The sequence below is a fragment of the Marmota marmota genome, unplaced genomic scaffold (assembly GCF_001458135.2).
Source record: "Marmota marmota marmota unplaced genomic scaffold, marMar, whole genome shotgun sequence".
In the NCBI taxonomy this organism is placed as follows: domain Eukaryota; kingdom Metazoa; phylum Chordata; class Mammalia; order Rodentia; family Sciuridae; genus Marmota; species Marmota marmota.
In genome coordinates, this window is record NW_026000057.1 from 42,780,827 (window position 1) to 42,794,137 (window position 13,311).

Genomic DNA, 13,311 nt, shown 5'->3' on the forward strand with positions numbered 1-13,311 from the left:
AATGAAGGCAGAAAACCTTTCTAAAATTCTGAGGCAAACCTGTGATGACCCAGTGTAAGGGAATCACAGAACTCAAAGTAGCAACAAATTGCCCAGTGGGTTTGAGATTTCCAAATGATAAAAGTATACAATATTTTTAAAATTAATTAATTAATGTTACAGTATAATGCCTTTTGACATATAGTACACAAATGGAGCACAACTTCTCCTTTCTCTGGCTGTACATGGTTCAGAGTCACTCCACTAATGTAATCATACGTGTTTATACTGTAATAACGTCTGTCTCTTTCTACATCCCCACAACCGCACCCCTCCCCTTTCCCCTTCTACACAAACCAAAATTCCTTCATTCCTCCCTATGGAGTACCCAATATTGACTTATTCCAGTTGAAGTATGAAAAGGCTAGCCTCAGAAATCATGCAACTGCTGAACCTAAATTCATTATAACATAAAAGAAAAAACGTTTTCCATAAAATTCCAAATTCACAGTTGCTAATTTATTATCACTCATAACTATTCAGAGTGATAGCTAAATAAGATAGAGAGGTGGTAAGAGAACATGTGTGGTGTGAGGGAGGGGCCTGTGTATGGGCTGAACAGCCTTCCTGTCTTCCTTCCTTCTCAGCTTCCTGCCTGCTCTCCTTCCCGCTTGCTTTCCTGCCTGCCTTCCATCTTTTCTCCCTTTTTAAGCTAGATTGTACGAGGAGCTCTATTAAAAACCAGTGACATCTATAAATATTTGTTCACCACACAATGGAATTGTGGAGGGCACTATATATACAAGAAAGCCATCAAAATCAATTTACTATTGTTAATTGTGGATCACGGTTCTTGCTACATTAATGCCTATTCTTTACTTTCCAGTAATGGACTAGCTGCTTTCAAAGACCAAGTATAGGTCAGATCATACTCTGTGTGAGATCACAAAAGCAAGGTAATGGTGGCATTTGAGATTTCCTGTGTGCAGGTAATTGCGCGTTTCTAATAAAAATAATGTACAGACTTCTTTTAGTCCCTTTATTGATGCCATGCTTCACTTTGCTCTGTGTCAACTGCCAAAATGACAAAGAACCTGCTATGATGAATGCTCGTAGATTAATTCACATAGAAGACTGGCTGCCACTCTGGTAAGTGGATTGTTTTTGTTATCTGAATTGTGCCATTTATTACTACACAACTCAAAGTCTACTCTTAAAAAGGACTAATTGGCAACAGCAAGTACTGACTGATGGTTGAAAAAGAGTTTCCCTGAGGATAAGCCACAACCTAAAAGCAATCAAATAATATACACATTACTTTGGTGGTGACTACAACAGTGATGAGCAAGGGTATCTCATAAATAAAATTAATGTAATATAATTTTCATGTCACCTGAGTGAGAAGGCATATAATAAAATGATAAAACAGTAATTCCAAACTGATAGCAGTGAACAAGAAAGTAGCCATTTTCCCCAAACATGTGATATTAGAAAATCTAATTAAAATGCCATAGTAAGTATATGTGATTCCCAGCACATTTTTAGGCACACAATTTAGAGAAGCACATAGTCCCTAAAGAAAATGGGAATTGGCTGCAAATATATACTTTAACTAGAGCTTGTCACAAAGAGGCCCACTGATTGCAGAAAACTGTGAAGAAAACGGTAAAAATAGAAAAGGGCAAAACAAAAGGTGTGGCCACAGCTAAACTGGGGTTGAAATCTTTGAGCTACCTTTTTCCAGTCAAGAGATTCCATCCCATAAGTGATCGCACATTTCACAGATATGAAATACTATTATGAAATGATACTTCACTGTTTAAAAAGATTAGATACAGAAGCTACATTATAGAAATGTATTTGAACAGAAAATCGAGAAACCAAGTGGATTCAAATTTACCAAAGTAATATTAAAATTGAACATGGTGTGCTTAGTAAGGTAAGACAGTCGGTCTAAGCACTGATGATATATCAAAGGTTATAAAAAATGCAGCATCTGTGCTCACCACAGATCTATTCAGGCTCAGGGCTCAGGTCACCTCAGGGTAGCTCCATATGTACATGTGTCATGGATTCTGCTATGCACCCAGGGAACAATCCCTAGTGCAAAGATATCAGGTTTTTTTTTAATATTTCTTTTAAAGGACCTAATATTCTTCAATATCAATAAAAGTTATACATTGTGAAAAAATGTTTTAAATAGAAGAATAAAATTATTTAGATTCTTTGAGTGAACAGAATTTTGTTCAAAAGCTGTAAAATTTGTCCACAATAATCTTTTACAGAATAAAATAAATAAATAAATCATTTAAAAAAGTGTGTGTGTGTGTTTGTGTGTGTGTGTGTGTGTGTGTGTGTGAGAGAGAGAGAGAGAGAGAGAGAGATACTGAGGATAATGGGGAGGGAATGCAAATTTGGTTTTCAGTTAATCAGCTAAGAACATCATAATATTCAGCTGATTATCATACTGGCAATGTTAAGTCATCCAATAAAATTTGTTTTTCAAGTCTATACTAAGGAGAAATGTCAGTTATCTAGAATCTTCATTTCTAAAGAAATACTTTGTAGTAATAATAGTAATGGTAACTAACACATTGTCTTAAAATAAATCTTAGCAGTCCTATGGGAAAATATTATTCCATTCATCAGAGGAAGCTGCAATGCAGAGACTAAATAACTTGAACTATGTCATACAGCAAGTGTGTTTTCTTCCCCACTATCCCTACCCCTCCTACTCATGAGGCAGATAGGAGGAAAGCAGAGAGAAAATAGGAAGGAAACTAGGAAAACAAGGAGATAAAGGAGGAGGGCAGGGGAGGCTGGAAATGACCTTCAGACAAGCAGGCAAAGAAAAACCATGAAATACCTTGATGCCAGTCCTCCTTCTCCTAATTACTCATCAATCATACCATTCTCTCTCTTTAGTATTCAGGGTCCAAACACAACATTCTACCTACATCCCTCTGTACTTCACAGAAATATGACTCTAACACATTTTAAAATATGTTTAAAAATATGAGTCTACCTTCCACAAAACCCATCACTGTCTGCCTGACTATAGGGCCATTCTGCTGCTTTTTAAGGTCGTCAGCAGAAACAGACCTGTGCGGGGAGCTAATTTATTGCAAGGGAAATATTCCAGCTAGATTCGGACAACAACATTTTGCAACAGTGCTCTAACTCAAAGGCATTTGAGAGTTCATGCTGAGCAGACACTCAGATAGGCAGAAGAAAGACAGAACTTGGACCCACCTAAGACCTTATCCTTAAAGCACATGCCATTTCCAATCTTTTAGAACAATAATGGCTGTTTGCATTTTAAATTGCTTTATAGGCTACAATATGTTTTCCTTTAAAGTGTGCCTTATTTGACCCTCCCACTGGATAATATTATTTTACAGGTAAAGAAACCAGCACAGAGATATTAAAGAAAGAGGAAGAGTAGGTATAAAGACTTAAAACTCAGGTGTGGTAACTAATAATATAGTTCTTTGCTCATAACCGTCTTCATAGGCATGGAGCTAATTCTGAAAACTCAAGTTTAAGATTAAATACTAAGTTGTTGTTTCTAAGCATATAAAACTGATAAGAAATACAGGGTGGGATTCTCTATCACTATGAAGTAGGCGTAATTTTAGATAGTATCACTATACTATCTGAAATTAGTAAACTTCAATGTATGTCTTTCTTTCCATTTAAAATTAAAAGCAAATCTAATAAGTTATTTTCAGAATCTAGAAATAACTTAAAAAAAAAAAATCAACTCCTTCCATGCCGACAAACCAAAGGAAATGAAATCTGTCTACAGCACACTAGTGCCAAACTATGGTAGTTAAATACCTACATATAGATCAGATGCAATGAAACTCAAGAACTTTAGAGGACTATTTTGTGTTGATAACCTTAGTAGAAAACTATTTCAGAGTGTCCTGTCATATCCCCTTTATTTCAGTCTTTCATATATTCTGAAATGAAGAAATTTCATTATATAATTTAAGTGGAAATACTGCCAGTAACATATTTTTGAGTCTGTACAGGACACTTCTTGGATTAGATTTGGCTGATAAAGGCCTAAAACAGAGCTCAGTCCTCAGAGGATGGCCAATTTCATTATTTTCTGAGATTTATTTTATCCTTGCCAGGCTTCTTGGGAAAACATGACATTTGTTGGAAGAGCTGGTTGGATCTGTTGGGAGGATGGGAGCATGAACACATGACCCCTATGGCGGGTGTGCCCAGGACCTATGCATTTGTATCACCTGAGAACTTGTTCAAAATGTCAATGTTCCCATCTCAAACATATTGGTTCAGAAAAACAGCAATCTGAAGTTTTAATCAGATCTCCAGATTTATTGTTGTAGGCAAAGGTTTTGAGAATCTCTCCTAAGAAATTCTGAACTGATGATTAGAAAGTATCAACTTCAAGTAAAAGATATGACTTTAAATTAAAACAAAAGAATGAATATTTAGGGACTCCCTAAATTCATATACTGTGATAGTATTAGGAGGTGGTACCTTTGGTAGGCTGAAGACCTCATGAATGGAATTAGTACCTTGTGAACGAAACCCAGGAGAGCTCCATTATCCCTTTCAACATATGAGATCTTCCCCCACAAAAGATTGCTGTTTACAAACCAAGAAGCAGGTCCTCCCAGACATTGAATCTGCAGCACCTCAATCCTGCCCTTCCCAGCCTCTAGAACTACAAGAAATATATATAGGCTGTTTAAGCTTTCCAGTTTCTCATAGTTTGTTATAATAGCCCCAAAACATTAAGACATGAGGATAATGCAATATTTTTTTGAAAATATGATTCCTTACCACATGCCCACATATCCACTGGTTTTCCATAAGGATCTTTACGTAAAACTTCTGGAGAAAGATATCCAGGTGTGCCAGCAAAACCTAGGGAAAACAGATGTTTATTATTTGGTATTAACATGACAGAATCAATATGATATAGGAAACTAAGAAAACTTTTTAGTGGCTTTATCAAATGATATGTTTGTCATTTGAAGCAAAACTTCCAGAGTCCTGAAGTAATGTAGACTAGTTTAGTTTTTCTTTTCTTTTTTTTCAGTGTGGGGAGGGGGATGGTGGTAACAGGGATTGAACCCAGGGGCACTTAACCACTGAAGCACAACCCTGGCCCATTTTATACTTTATTTAGAGACAGAATTTTGCTAACTTGCTGAGGCTGGCTTTGAATTCCTGTCTCAGCCTCCTGAGCTGTGGGATTACAGGTAAGTGCCAGTGCACCAGGCTAGTTTTTCTTTATACTAAGTAATCAACACTAGTCTATCCTGCCTTGTAGTTTATTTGGAGGAAAAAATACACACAGACACACACACACACACACACACACACATCTTTTATCCAGATATGGAAATCTAGCTACTGTGTTGAGCAATCTTGTATTCTTGAGGCCACTTTTTGGTTAGTAGTTCTTGTATCACTTATATGAGAGTTATAAATCTGTAAAGAAATAAGGAGAAAACTGGAGATAGGATAAGGACCCTGAAAATGATGATAGTTATCATGATATCTAAATAATGGTATTATGAGAAGAAGGCACTTATAAAATAGAAGGATATAAAACACAGAAACTAAGGATACAAAAGTCTATTGGGTGGGTATAGGGCAATGAGGCTAGAGATGGGAGTAAAAGTAACTAAATATATCAGGAAAAGAAATAAGTCTAAAATATATCCAAGAGCTCAATATATACTAATAAAATATCAGGGTGTATTTGTAACTAGCAACTGAAGAGAAGACTCAGGAACATTCAAATGTATCACTATTGTATGTGTACCAACTAGACTTTAAAGTTAAGAAGATCTGGTAATAGAGATTAGATAGCAAATATGAATCAGTGTAGAATTCAATAATGTGCACTAACATAACAAATCTATAGCTAGTTTTAAAATAGAGTAAAATATTTCTTATTTCTGGAAATAATAGTTTTTCAAATAAAAGTTATCTTGAAATCATGAAATATAATTATTTTCATTTAAAAGTTTTCTCAAAAAACACTAATGAAAACTGAAAATATCTTTTTTAAAGGATATACAATCAGGAATTCCTTCAAATACAGATTACTGTTGAAGTACACTGTATATTTATTGGATTGCAAAGTACCCTTATTTATGTGACAAATTCAGAAAGCAAAGAGGTATAAAAAAAAAAGAATACATATAACACAGTTACTTCTCTGAGAAAAATAAGATTAGGAACTGAGGAAAAGGATTTTTGGACTTCTCCCTTTCCCCATTTTAAAACTCCCAATACTTTTCTCTTCCTTTGTTTGGAGGAAGATGAGAAGATGTGGTGGATAATGAGAAGGGACTCCCAGACAAGAACTGGATGTGCAGTTTGAGCTTTGAATAAACCATTGCTAATCCACTGAGGGTTCTTCTACCTAAGAGAATTACCAAAGGTTCCACTGCTTTGAGAATTACCTGAAGGTGTCATGTGGAGTCACACGACAAGATAGGGATGGGCACAATTATTGCAAAGGACTTCCTAACACATCTGGTATACCATACCTGCCCTCCCCATTCCTGTCCCACCTCCTTAAGACATGCATGACACAAAGAGAATCCAATGAGAAATTTATGCCAAAGTCCAGTGTGAATTCAATGTCCTGAGTGCACATTTTGAGATCCCTTTTCATCTGGCTCCCCTTACTCATCCAACATGATTTATACTTTTTCTGAGCACATGACTTGATTGATCCCTTTAAGGTCTCTTGAGAATGAGCTTCTTAATCTCATTCTTGATGATACTTCTATTTCTTGAATTCCATTTTTTTTTCTCTAACATAAAGTGGATCTAAATTATTTGTATCTTAGAACTCTCTTTAGATGCCTACAGTTCTCAGTGATCCTTTCTCATTTTGAATTTCAACTACACTTTAATATATAATCTATACTATCTAAAATTAGTAAACTTCAATGTATGTCTTACGTAATTTATATGGCCAAGATCAGGAAACATTAATGATATTCTCCCTAGAGAAGATAGAGAAGTAACTATATGTGAGTATATTCCACTATCTTTTCTATTCCCCTCCCTTCATTCCCCTTTGTCTAATCCAATGAACTTCTATTCCTACCCCCTACATATATATCAGAGAGAACATTTGGCCTTTGGTTTTTGGGATTGCCTTATTTCACTTTGCATGATAGTCTCTAGTTCTATCCATTTACTAGTAAATGCCATAATTTCATTCTTTGATAAAGCTGTCTTTAATGAGAGATTAAGCCCTTAAGAATCCAGGATTATTATGTTATATGCTATTAACAGGGAAATTAATCAGAGATTGTATTCTCCAGGGATAGCATATTTTTTTTATTCAGAAAAACCAAGAAGAATATCAAAACATATAAAGCAAAGAGAAAACAGAATTACTCACTGTTGAAAATGTATCCATTGTAACCTATTGCCATTTAAAAAAATAACCTTAATATTTAAAACAAGATATATAATAACAAGAAGCAAGATGGAAGTAAAATATCCTGGTTTTTGCTTTTCATTTGTTTCTAGCAGCAGCCAAGTGTTGGAAATATATTGCAAATATTATTTCTAGTTCCATAGGAGAAACAGGCTGATTAGCTAATTCTCTTTGATAAAACTTCTGCCATCTTATTAAAGGTAGTGACATAGGGTGTTCTAGCATTTTTGGCTAGTTAGAGTTTTTTCAGATAAACTTATATGAAAGCCTGAAGAACTGACTTAACACATAACAAAGAGACTTGCTATTTTTTTAAAATTAAAATAACAAGGTTTTTTTCCTCCTCTAAATATGGATATTACATTTAAAAAGATAAAATTAATCAAAATTGAGACCATGATGGCAGATAATAAATAGCTATGAAAACAAATCATGCTTATTAAAACATCTCCATTCCCTATATATCTATCTATAGTATATTCAAAAGAACTTTACTATATACCATGTGCTTTTTTTAGTTACTATGAGGATTTACTTGAACTTGGGAAGAGTGGGAGGGAAGGAGAAAGAGAAAAGAAATGCATATTTTCTTAAACTTGGAAACAAAGTTTCTATACTTCTAAAATGTGGAATCTCCTTGAAAGTTAAGATGCATCTGTTTAAAAAGTCTTTACAGGTACATTAATAAGATCTTAACTATTGAAAGCACATCCTGATGAAAAAGTGGGAATTTTCCTGTTGATCCATTGCTGTTTCTCTGTGACCAGCTTGCTTTTAGAAATGAGTTGTCACAATTTGAAAATCCATGTACTTTTATTTGGATGCTATTGCATTTGCTGAACTGATACCCAGTTTTTTGTTCACTGTTTCACTAAACAACTGCCATTGAATAGGCAAAAGCACTATGACAATGTTCCATACCAAGATTATTTTGAAAACTTACTGAACATCATTTATAGCCTATCTGCATTCCCCTGGACTACTTTACTGGTTTCCTAACAGCACCATGAAGGAGTGTTCATGATAGCCGTTTAGAAACAGGATAGTGGCCCAAGAGAATTAAGTGACTTAAACAATGTCATTCAGCTATTAAGAACCAGAGCTGGGATGTAAGTTCAGGTATTCTGATTCAAAAAGTAGATCCCCCACCTCCCCAAGTCCTCTTAAACTACATGTGATCTAGCAGAGGACATAAAACACAGAGATTTAGGGAACACAATTCCTACACTCTTGTCATCAAGCCAGTGTTGCTGGGGTTAATGTTGTGCCTCAGCGCTGATGATAACAAAGGCCTCTGTGTTATTCCTGGTATCCAATCATCATCACCCTGCACCCAGTCCCAGTGATTATATCCCTGGACCTAAGTTCCTATTTCGGTATCCTGCCTCATAAAAGTCTCTCATGAAGTGGGCTCCTCTTTTGCTCTAGACAGGATTAGAATATTGTCTTTGAACCCAATATCTGGGACTTTCATTTCTTCTAAACAGATTCTCCTAAAGTTCAGAGTCCCTGTCTGTTCCAGGGAATTTGCCTGGTCCTATATCCACCCTAGTTCAAACTGGCAGCATGCATAATTTGAATGACTGCTTTAGCCTAATAAAGTCTTTGCTTTCAGATTAACTATCCTTAACCATCCTCCACACTGCTACCTAAATCACTATTATATAACTTAAATTCAATTACATTCTTCTTTATTAAAAATTTCTCACCAGATTCCTGAAGCCTCTGTTTTTTTAAAAAATCAAAGTTTTGAAAGGGACCCCTCCCCACCAAAAAAATCACTCACCTTATTAACTACCCCTCATCCTAGCTAAATCAAACTTCTTGTTATCAATGTAACAGAAAAATAGTTTCATGTCCTCCAAGCATTTGCATATGCTGATCCCCCATCTGTTATGCCTTTATCTCCCATGCTCCAATGGAAAAATTTCCCATTATCTTGGACAGAACCATAGTTGTTACCCCAATTATTAGTGCTTTCCCCAGAGGTGGAATTTCATACTTCCTCACCTGTGTTCCCAGGGCACCTCTTGCATGCTGTGGTGAGCTACTTTTTACCCTGCATGGTAAACTATTATTGGCACAAAAGCCTCAACTCCTTGAGGGTCAGGGCCTTTTATTTAAGTACCTCTAGTAATTTTGCCTTGCCCATCTCTGTGATAGCTCACTACTTCTTGTTGAATTCCTAACTCTTATTACTGTATATTCCTTATCTGTGTCGACCATACTTTTCCCCAGAATATAGCTATATATCTGCATTTCCAATTTCCAGAACTAAATCTAGGTCTTGCCTTCTTTCAGTTTGCAGTTAACAAGGACAAGCTTATTCCAATGTCAAAACGTGACAGACCAAATGACAAGTCTGAAGGTTTTAAATCCACTGGGAGTGGAATTGTGGTATGGAGACACTTGATGTAAAAGGTGGCATTAAGCTTGGGAGAGATTGCCATCAGGATAGCAGTCAGAACTCCTGACAAAGGACAAGCAGCAGAAAATAAGGTCTTGAATTAGGTTCCTGGAAAAGGAGATTTGGGAAGGCTGCCAGGTCACCTACTTCCATTAACTAGCTGGGGCAGATTAAAAAGATACAGGGGATCCTGGGAGCTATGTATACCTTAGGAGATGCTGCATGATAGGGATACAGAGAAGCATTTGCACATTAAATTAAAGAAGTAAGTATTTTGGGGGCCCTCTTTCTGTTTGTTGTTATTGTTATTCAGAGGGAAAAAAATCTGAAGTAAAGGCATTAAAAAATTGTCTAACTTCAACACATTAAAAATCAAAAGGAAATAAAACTGAGGCTTAGGGAAAGGTTATATTTTAAAATTCTACATGAACTATCAGGTAATACTGGGAAATGGTAGAGAGAGGCATAAGAAAATCAATGGATAAAGAATTTATTCCAGCAGAATATTGGGATAATCCATAAGCTTGGCTAGAAATACTATAATTTAAATTTATTTAGAGTTGATTTCCTCCCTAATTGTAAATGCTGAAGCGTAGGATACAGCATCCTTGGCATGCTGAGCACTTTGAAATGAAGGAAAGGGGCTCAAAAGTAAGATCTTCCTGCCCTTTGTCCTTCTGTTTTTCTCCTCCAAGTTTAGCCATGGAAACTATACTTCTTCTTGCCAAAGGTAGGTTACAAATACGTGAACCCCTTTTCAGCCAGCCATAAAAACTAGAAATAATACTCCAAGCTTCCTCTAACCTTCGATGTAAGAGTTGGCCACAAGGAAATCCTCTGACCTATGTTGTCTGGTAGCTGATCACAAGACCCTCATTCCAGCAGGTCCTGCCCTGCCCTGTACCCAGGAAGACACAGAGAAGCCAAGAAGAATTCAGAAAGACAGGCCCTGGTGGGTTCCCCTCTGAACATATTACCACCAGGTCATGTCTTCTTTGGATATGTCATTTCTACATATCTGTATTTTTTAAAAATCAAATCTAGCATAAAAATAGAATGTTTTCTCCAAGTCTTTAGGTCTTTATTTCATATCATGTAAAACTTTGATTAAATAATCTTAGAGGGGTGCTGGCTATGATTCTTAAGATAGCTGAGGAAAGGTTTCAGAGCTTTCTACCTCTATATAGAAACAGAATTTTCACCATTTAGAAATTTTGAAATTATCAGATTTATCATGAGAAAATTGGCATATTAACAAAATAGAAGACAATTGAGATGAAATACTTAGTAAATACACATATAATTATACGATGTAATATTTTAAAGTTAATTCATTAATAAAATACATGAGATAGTTTGTCTTTTCTGATTACCTACTATTTACATAGCAGTCTTTAGTATCATGTGAGGATGAATGTGAATGATCATCTTTCTCTCCGAAAAAGTATTCTTTTAAATTATAACACTCCTGTTAATTCTTAGCACAGGATTGTATTTTCTCTCCGTCCTTTGAAGAAAAAGGTATATGTGTTACTGTTCTCCCTTCAGGATTTTCCTTAACTATTTCTAGGTTACATACCTTTTAATGTTAGGTTTAATATCTTGGGGTCCAATATCTTAAGAGTAGTCAAGATGTTGCTGGGATGAACATTTCCACTTTATTTTGGCTAGGAAATGGGAGTAGGAGCCAGGAGTTCATATCCAAAAGATTGTAGGTAGCGTGAAGGAGAGAGGCCCTACTTACCAAACCATGCCTGCTGGTCTCCTTGAACTTCAATGGCTAAGCCAAAGTCTGCCAGTTTCACAGCTGCTCCCTTGGATTTGCTAGCTAAAAGCAAATTCTCAGGCTTTATTTAGAAGGAAAAAGAGAGAGAGAGAGAGAAAGAGACTGAAGTGAGAACCTATTTTAAGTGACTATACAAAACTAACAACATTTTTACTAGATTAGGGGAGAAAAAAAAAAAAGTCATGCACTGTCATCTCTCCTGGAGACTGTCATTCCTAAATCCCAGGGAAAACATGGTTAGAAAATGATTAAAAATAATCATGTGTGCAGGCTTTAGACAGATGCATAAATGTTTTGAAGAGTACTGTACAGAGGGGAGAGATCAAATAAATGAGAACACCTGTCTTGACCTGCTCACATGTTTCCAAGGACCAGTTGCAGACTTGGCCACAGACATTGACTTAGAAGCCTAACAGAGCACAGACATTTTCAGCAGAAGGAAACTTGGCAAAATGATAACAAGAATTGGACCAATCTACAGACATTTGGCAAATGAAACTGTGCAAATTAAATCCTAGTTGACTTTAAGAGTTTGGACCCAAATGTAGTGATTTTGATTCCTCAATGTTTCCAAACAATTTCTGTACAAATTTTGGAGGCTTAACTCTGAATTACGTATTAAAAAATGCTGTCTTTAAGAATCTGTTTATTCTTAAAGGCAAAAAGAATATACTGCTATTTGCCAAATGTTATAGTTAGCTTTTTCTTCTTTATAAGCCAGTTTTTTAAAACATAATTTACATTTCTTCAAAGTGTGACTCAAAACATTGCTTATATATGTATGCTCCCATCTCAAAATATGGTGGGAAAGATCCATTTCATTTTCTGGGTAATTTATCATTACTCCAGGACTAATAACTCAGTCTTGGACAGAGGCCGTGTCTACACCATTGTTTCCCAATCAGCGCATCCAGACACATTGGTACTTTCAAAATAAGCACCATGACAACATCTTCCATTTCCCTGGAACCCCTTTGTAAATTTTAAGAAATGAAGGGATTAGATGGCTAGGAAAAGGAGGCTGGTTAATATATATAGCAAAGTCTATGCAGTCCAGTTCTCTGGATGAACATATGGCACTGGTATCCATATGGGAAAGTGAATCAAAATCTTCCTACTTGGCAATAAGAACCAGCAAATTTGGAATCTGTGTCTCAGACTGAAAAATATTGGGAAACAATGGACACTACAAGTGCCAAAACTATTGTTTGAAAATCTAAAAATTTAGTCCATCAAGCTGATTTTGTTTGTATGTTGACAAATAAGCAATTCCAGATTTTTTTCACCAAATTGGCTACTTTCTTCTTACTGAATTAGTCAGTTCTGTTAGTTGTTTTGACCTTGTGTAAACACAGCCCAAATAATTGTTTAATTTATTAATTAAGCCAGCCATGCAAAATAGCAAAAAACCCATAACCAGAACTTGGAAGAAATTAGGTTAAATCTATAAGAAATTGGAGTGTGGAAAAATAAGTTTTAATTGAGTTACCAGAATTAAGGCTATTGCTGCTCACTGCCATCAGATTCATCACTATCATGATAATTTGTAAATATGAGGAAACCTTTGTAACTTTTTAGGGCTGATAGGACTTTGAACTACCTCAACACTATGTAAATAATTTAGTTTAGATTTTAGGATAAGGATGTCTTCAACCTAACATTTGAAATGATTTGGAACTCTGGTTA

At 35.7% G+C, this 13,311-nt stretch overlaps 1 protein-coding gene across 34 annotated transcripts in view; it reads right to left on the minus strand.

Moving 5' to 3' along the window:
- The window catches only part of Camk2d (calcium/calmodulin dependent protein kinase II delta), a 307,183-nt gene that overhangs the window by 63,211 nt on the left and 230,661 nt on the right, over window positions 1-13,311 (minus strand). For all 34 annotated transcript variants that reach the window (XM_048813825.1, XM_015484659.2, XM_048813827.1 and 31 more), the window contains exons 7-8: window positions 11,584-11,686; window positions 4,801-4,884 (exon numbers count right to left, since the gene is read on the minus strand). In XM_048813825.1, coding sequence (XP_048669782.1) covers window positions 4,801-4,884; window positions 11,584-11,686 — 187 coding nt within the window. The remainder of the gene's footprint in view (window positions 1-4,800; window positions 4,885-11,583; window positions 11,687-13,311) is intronic.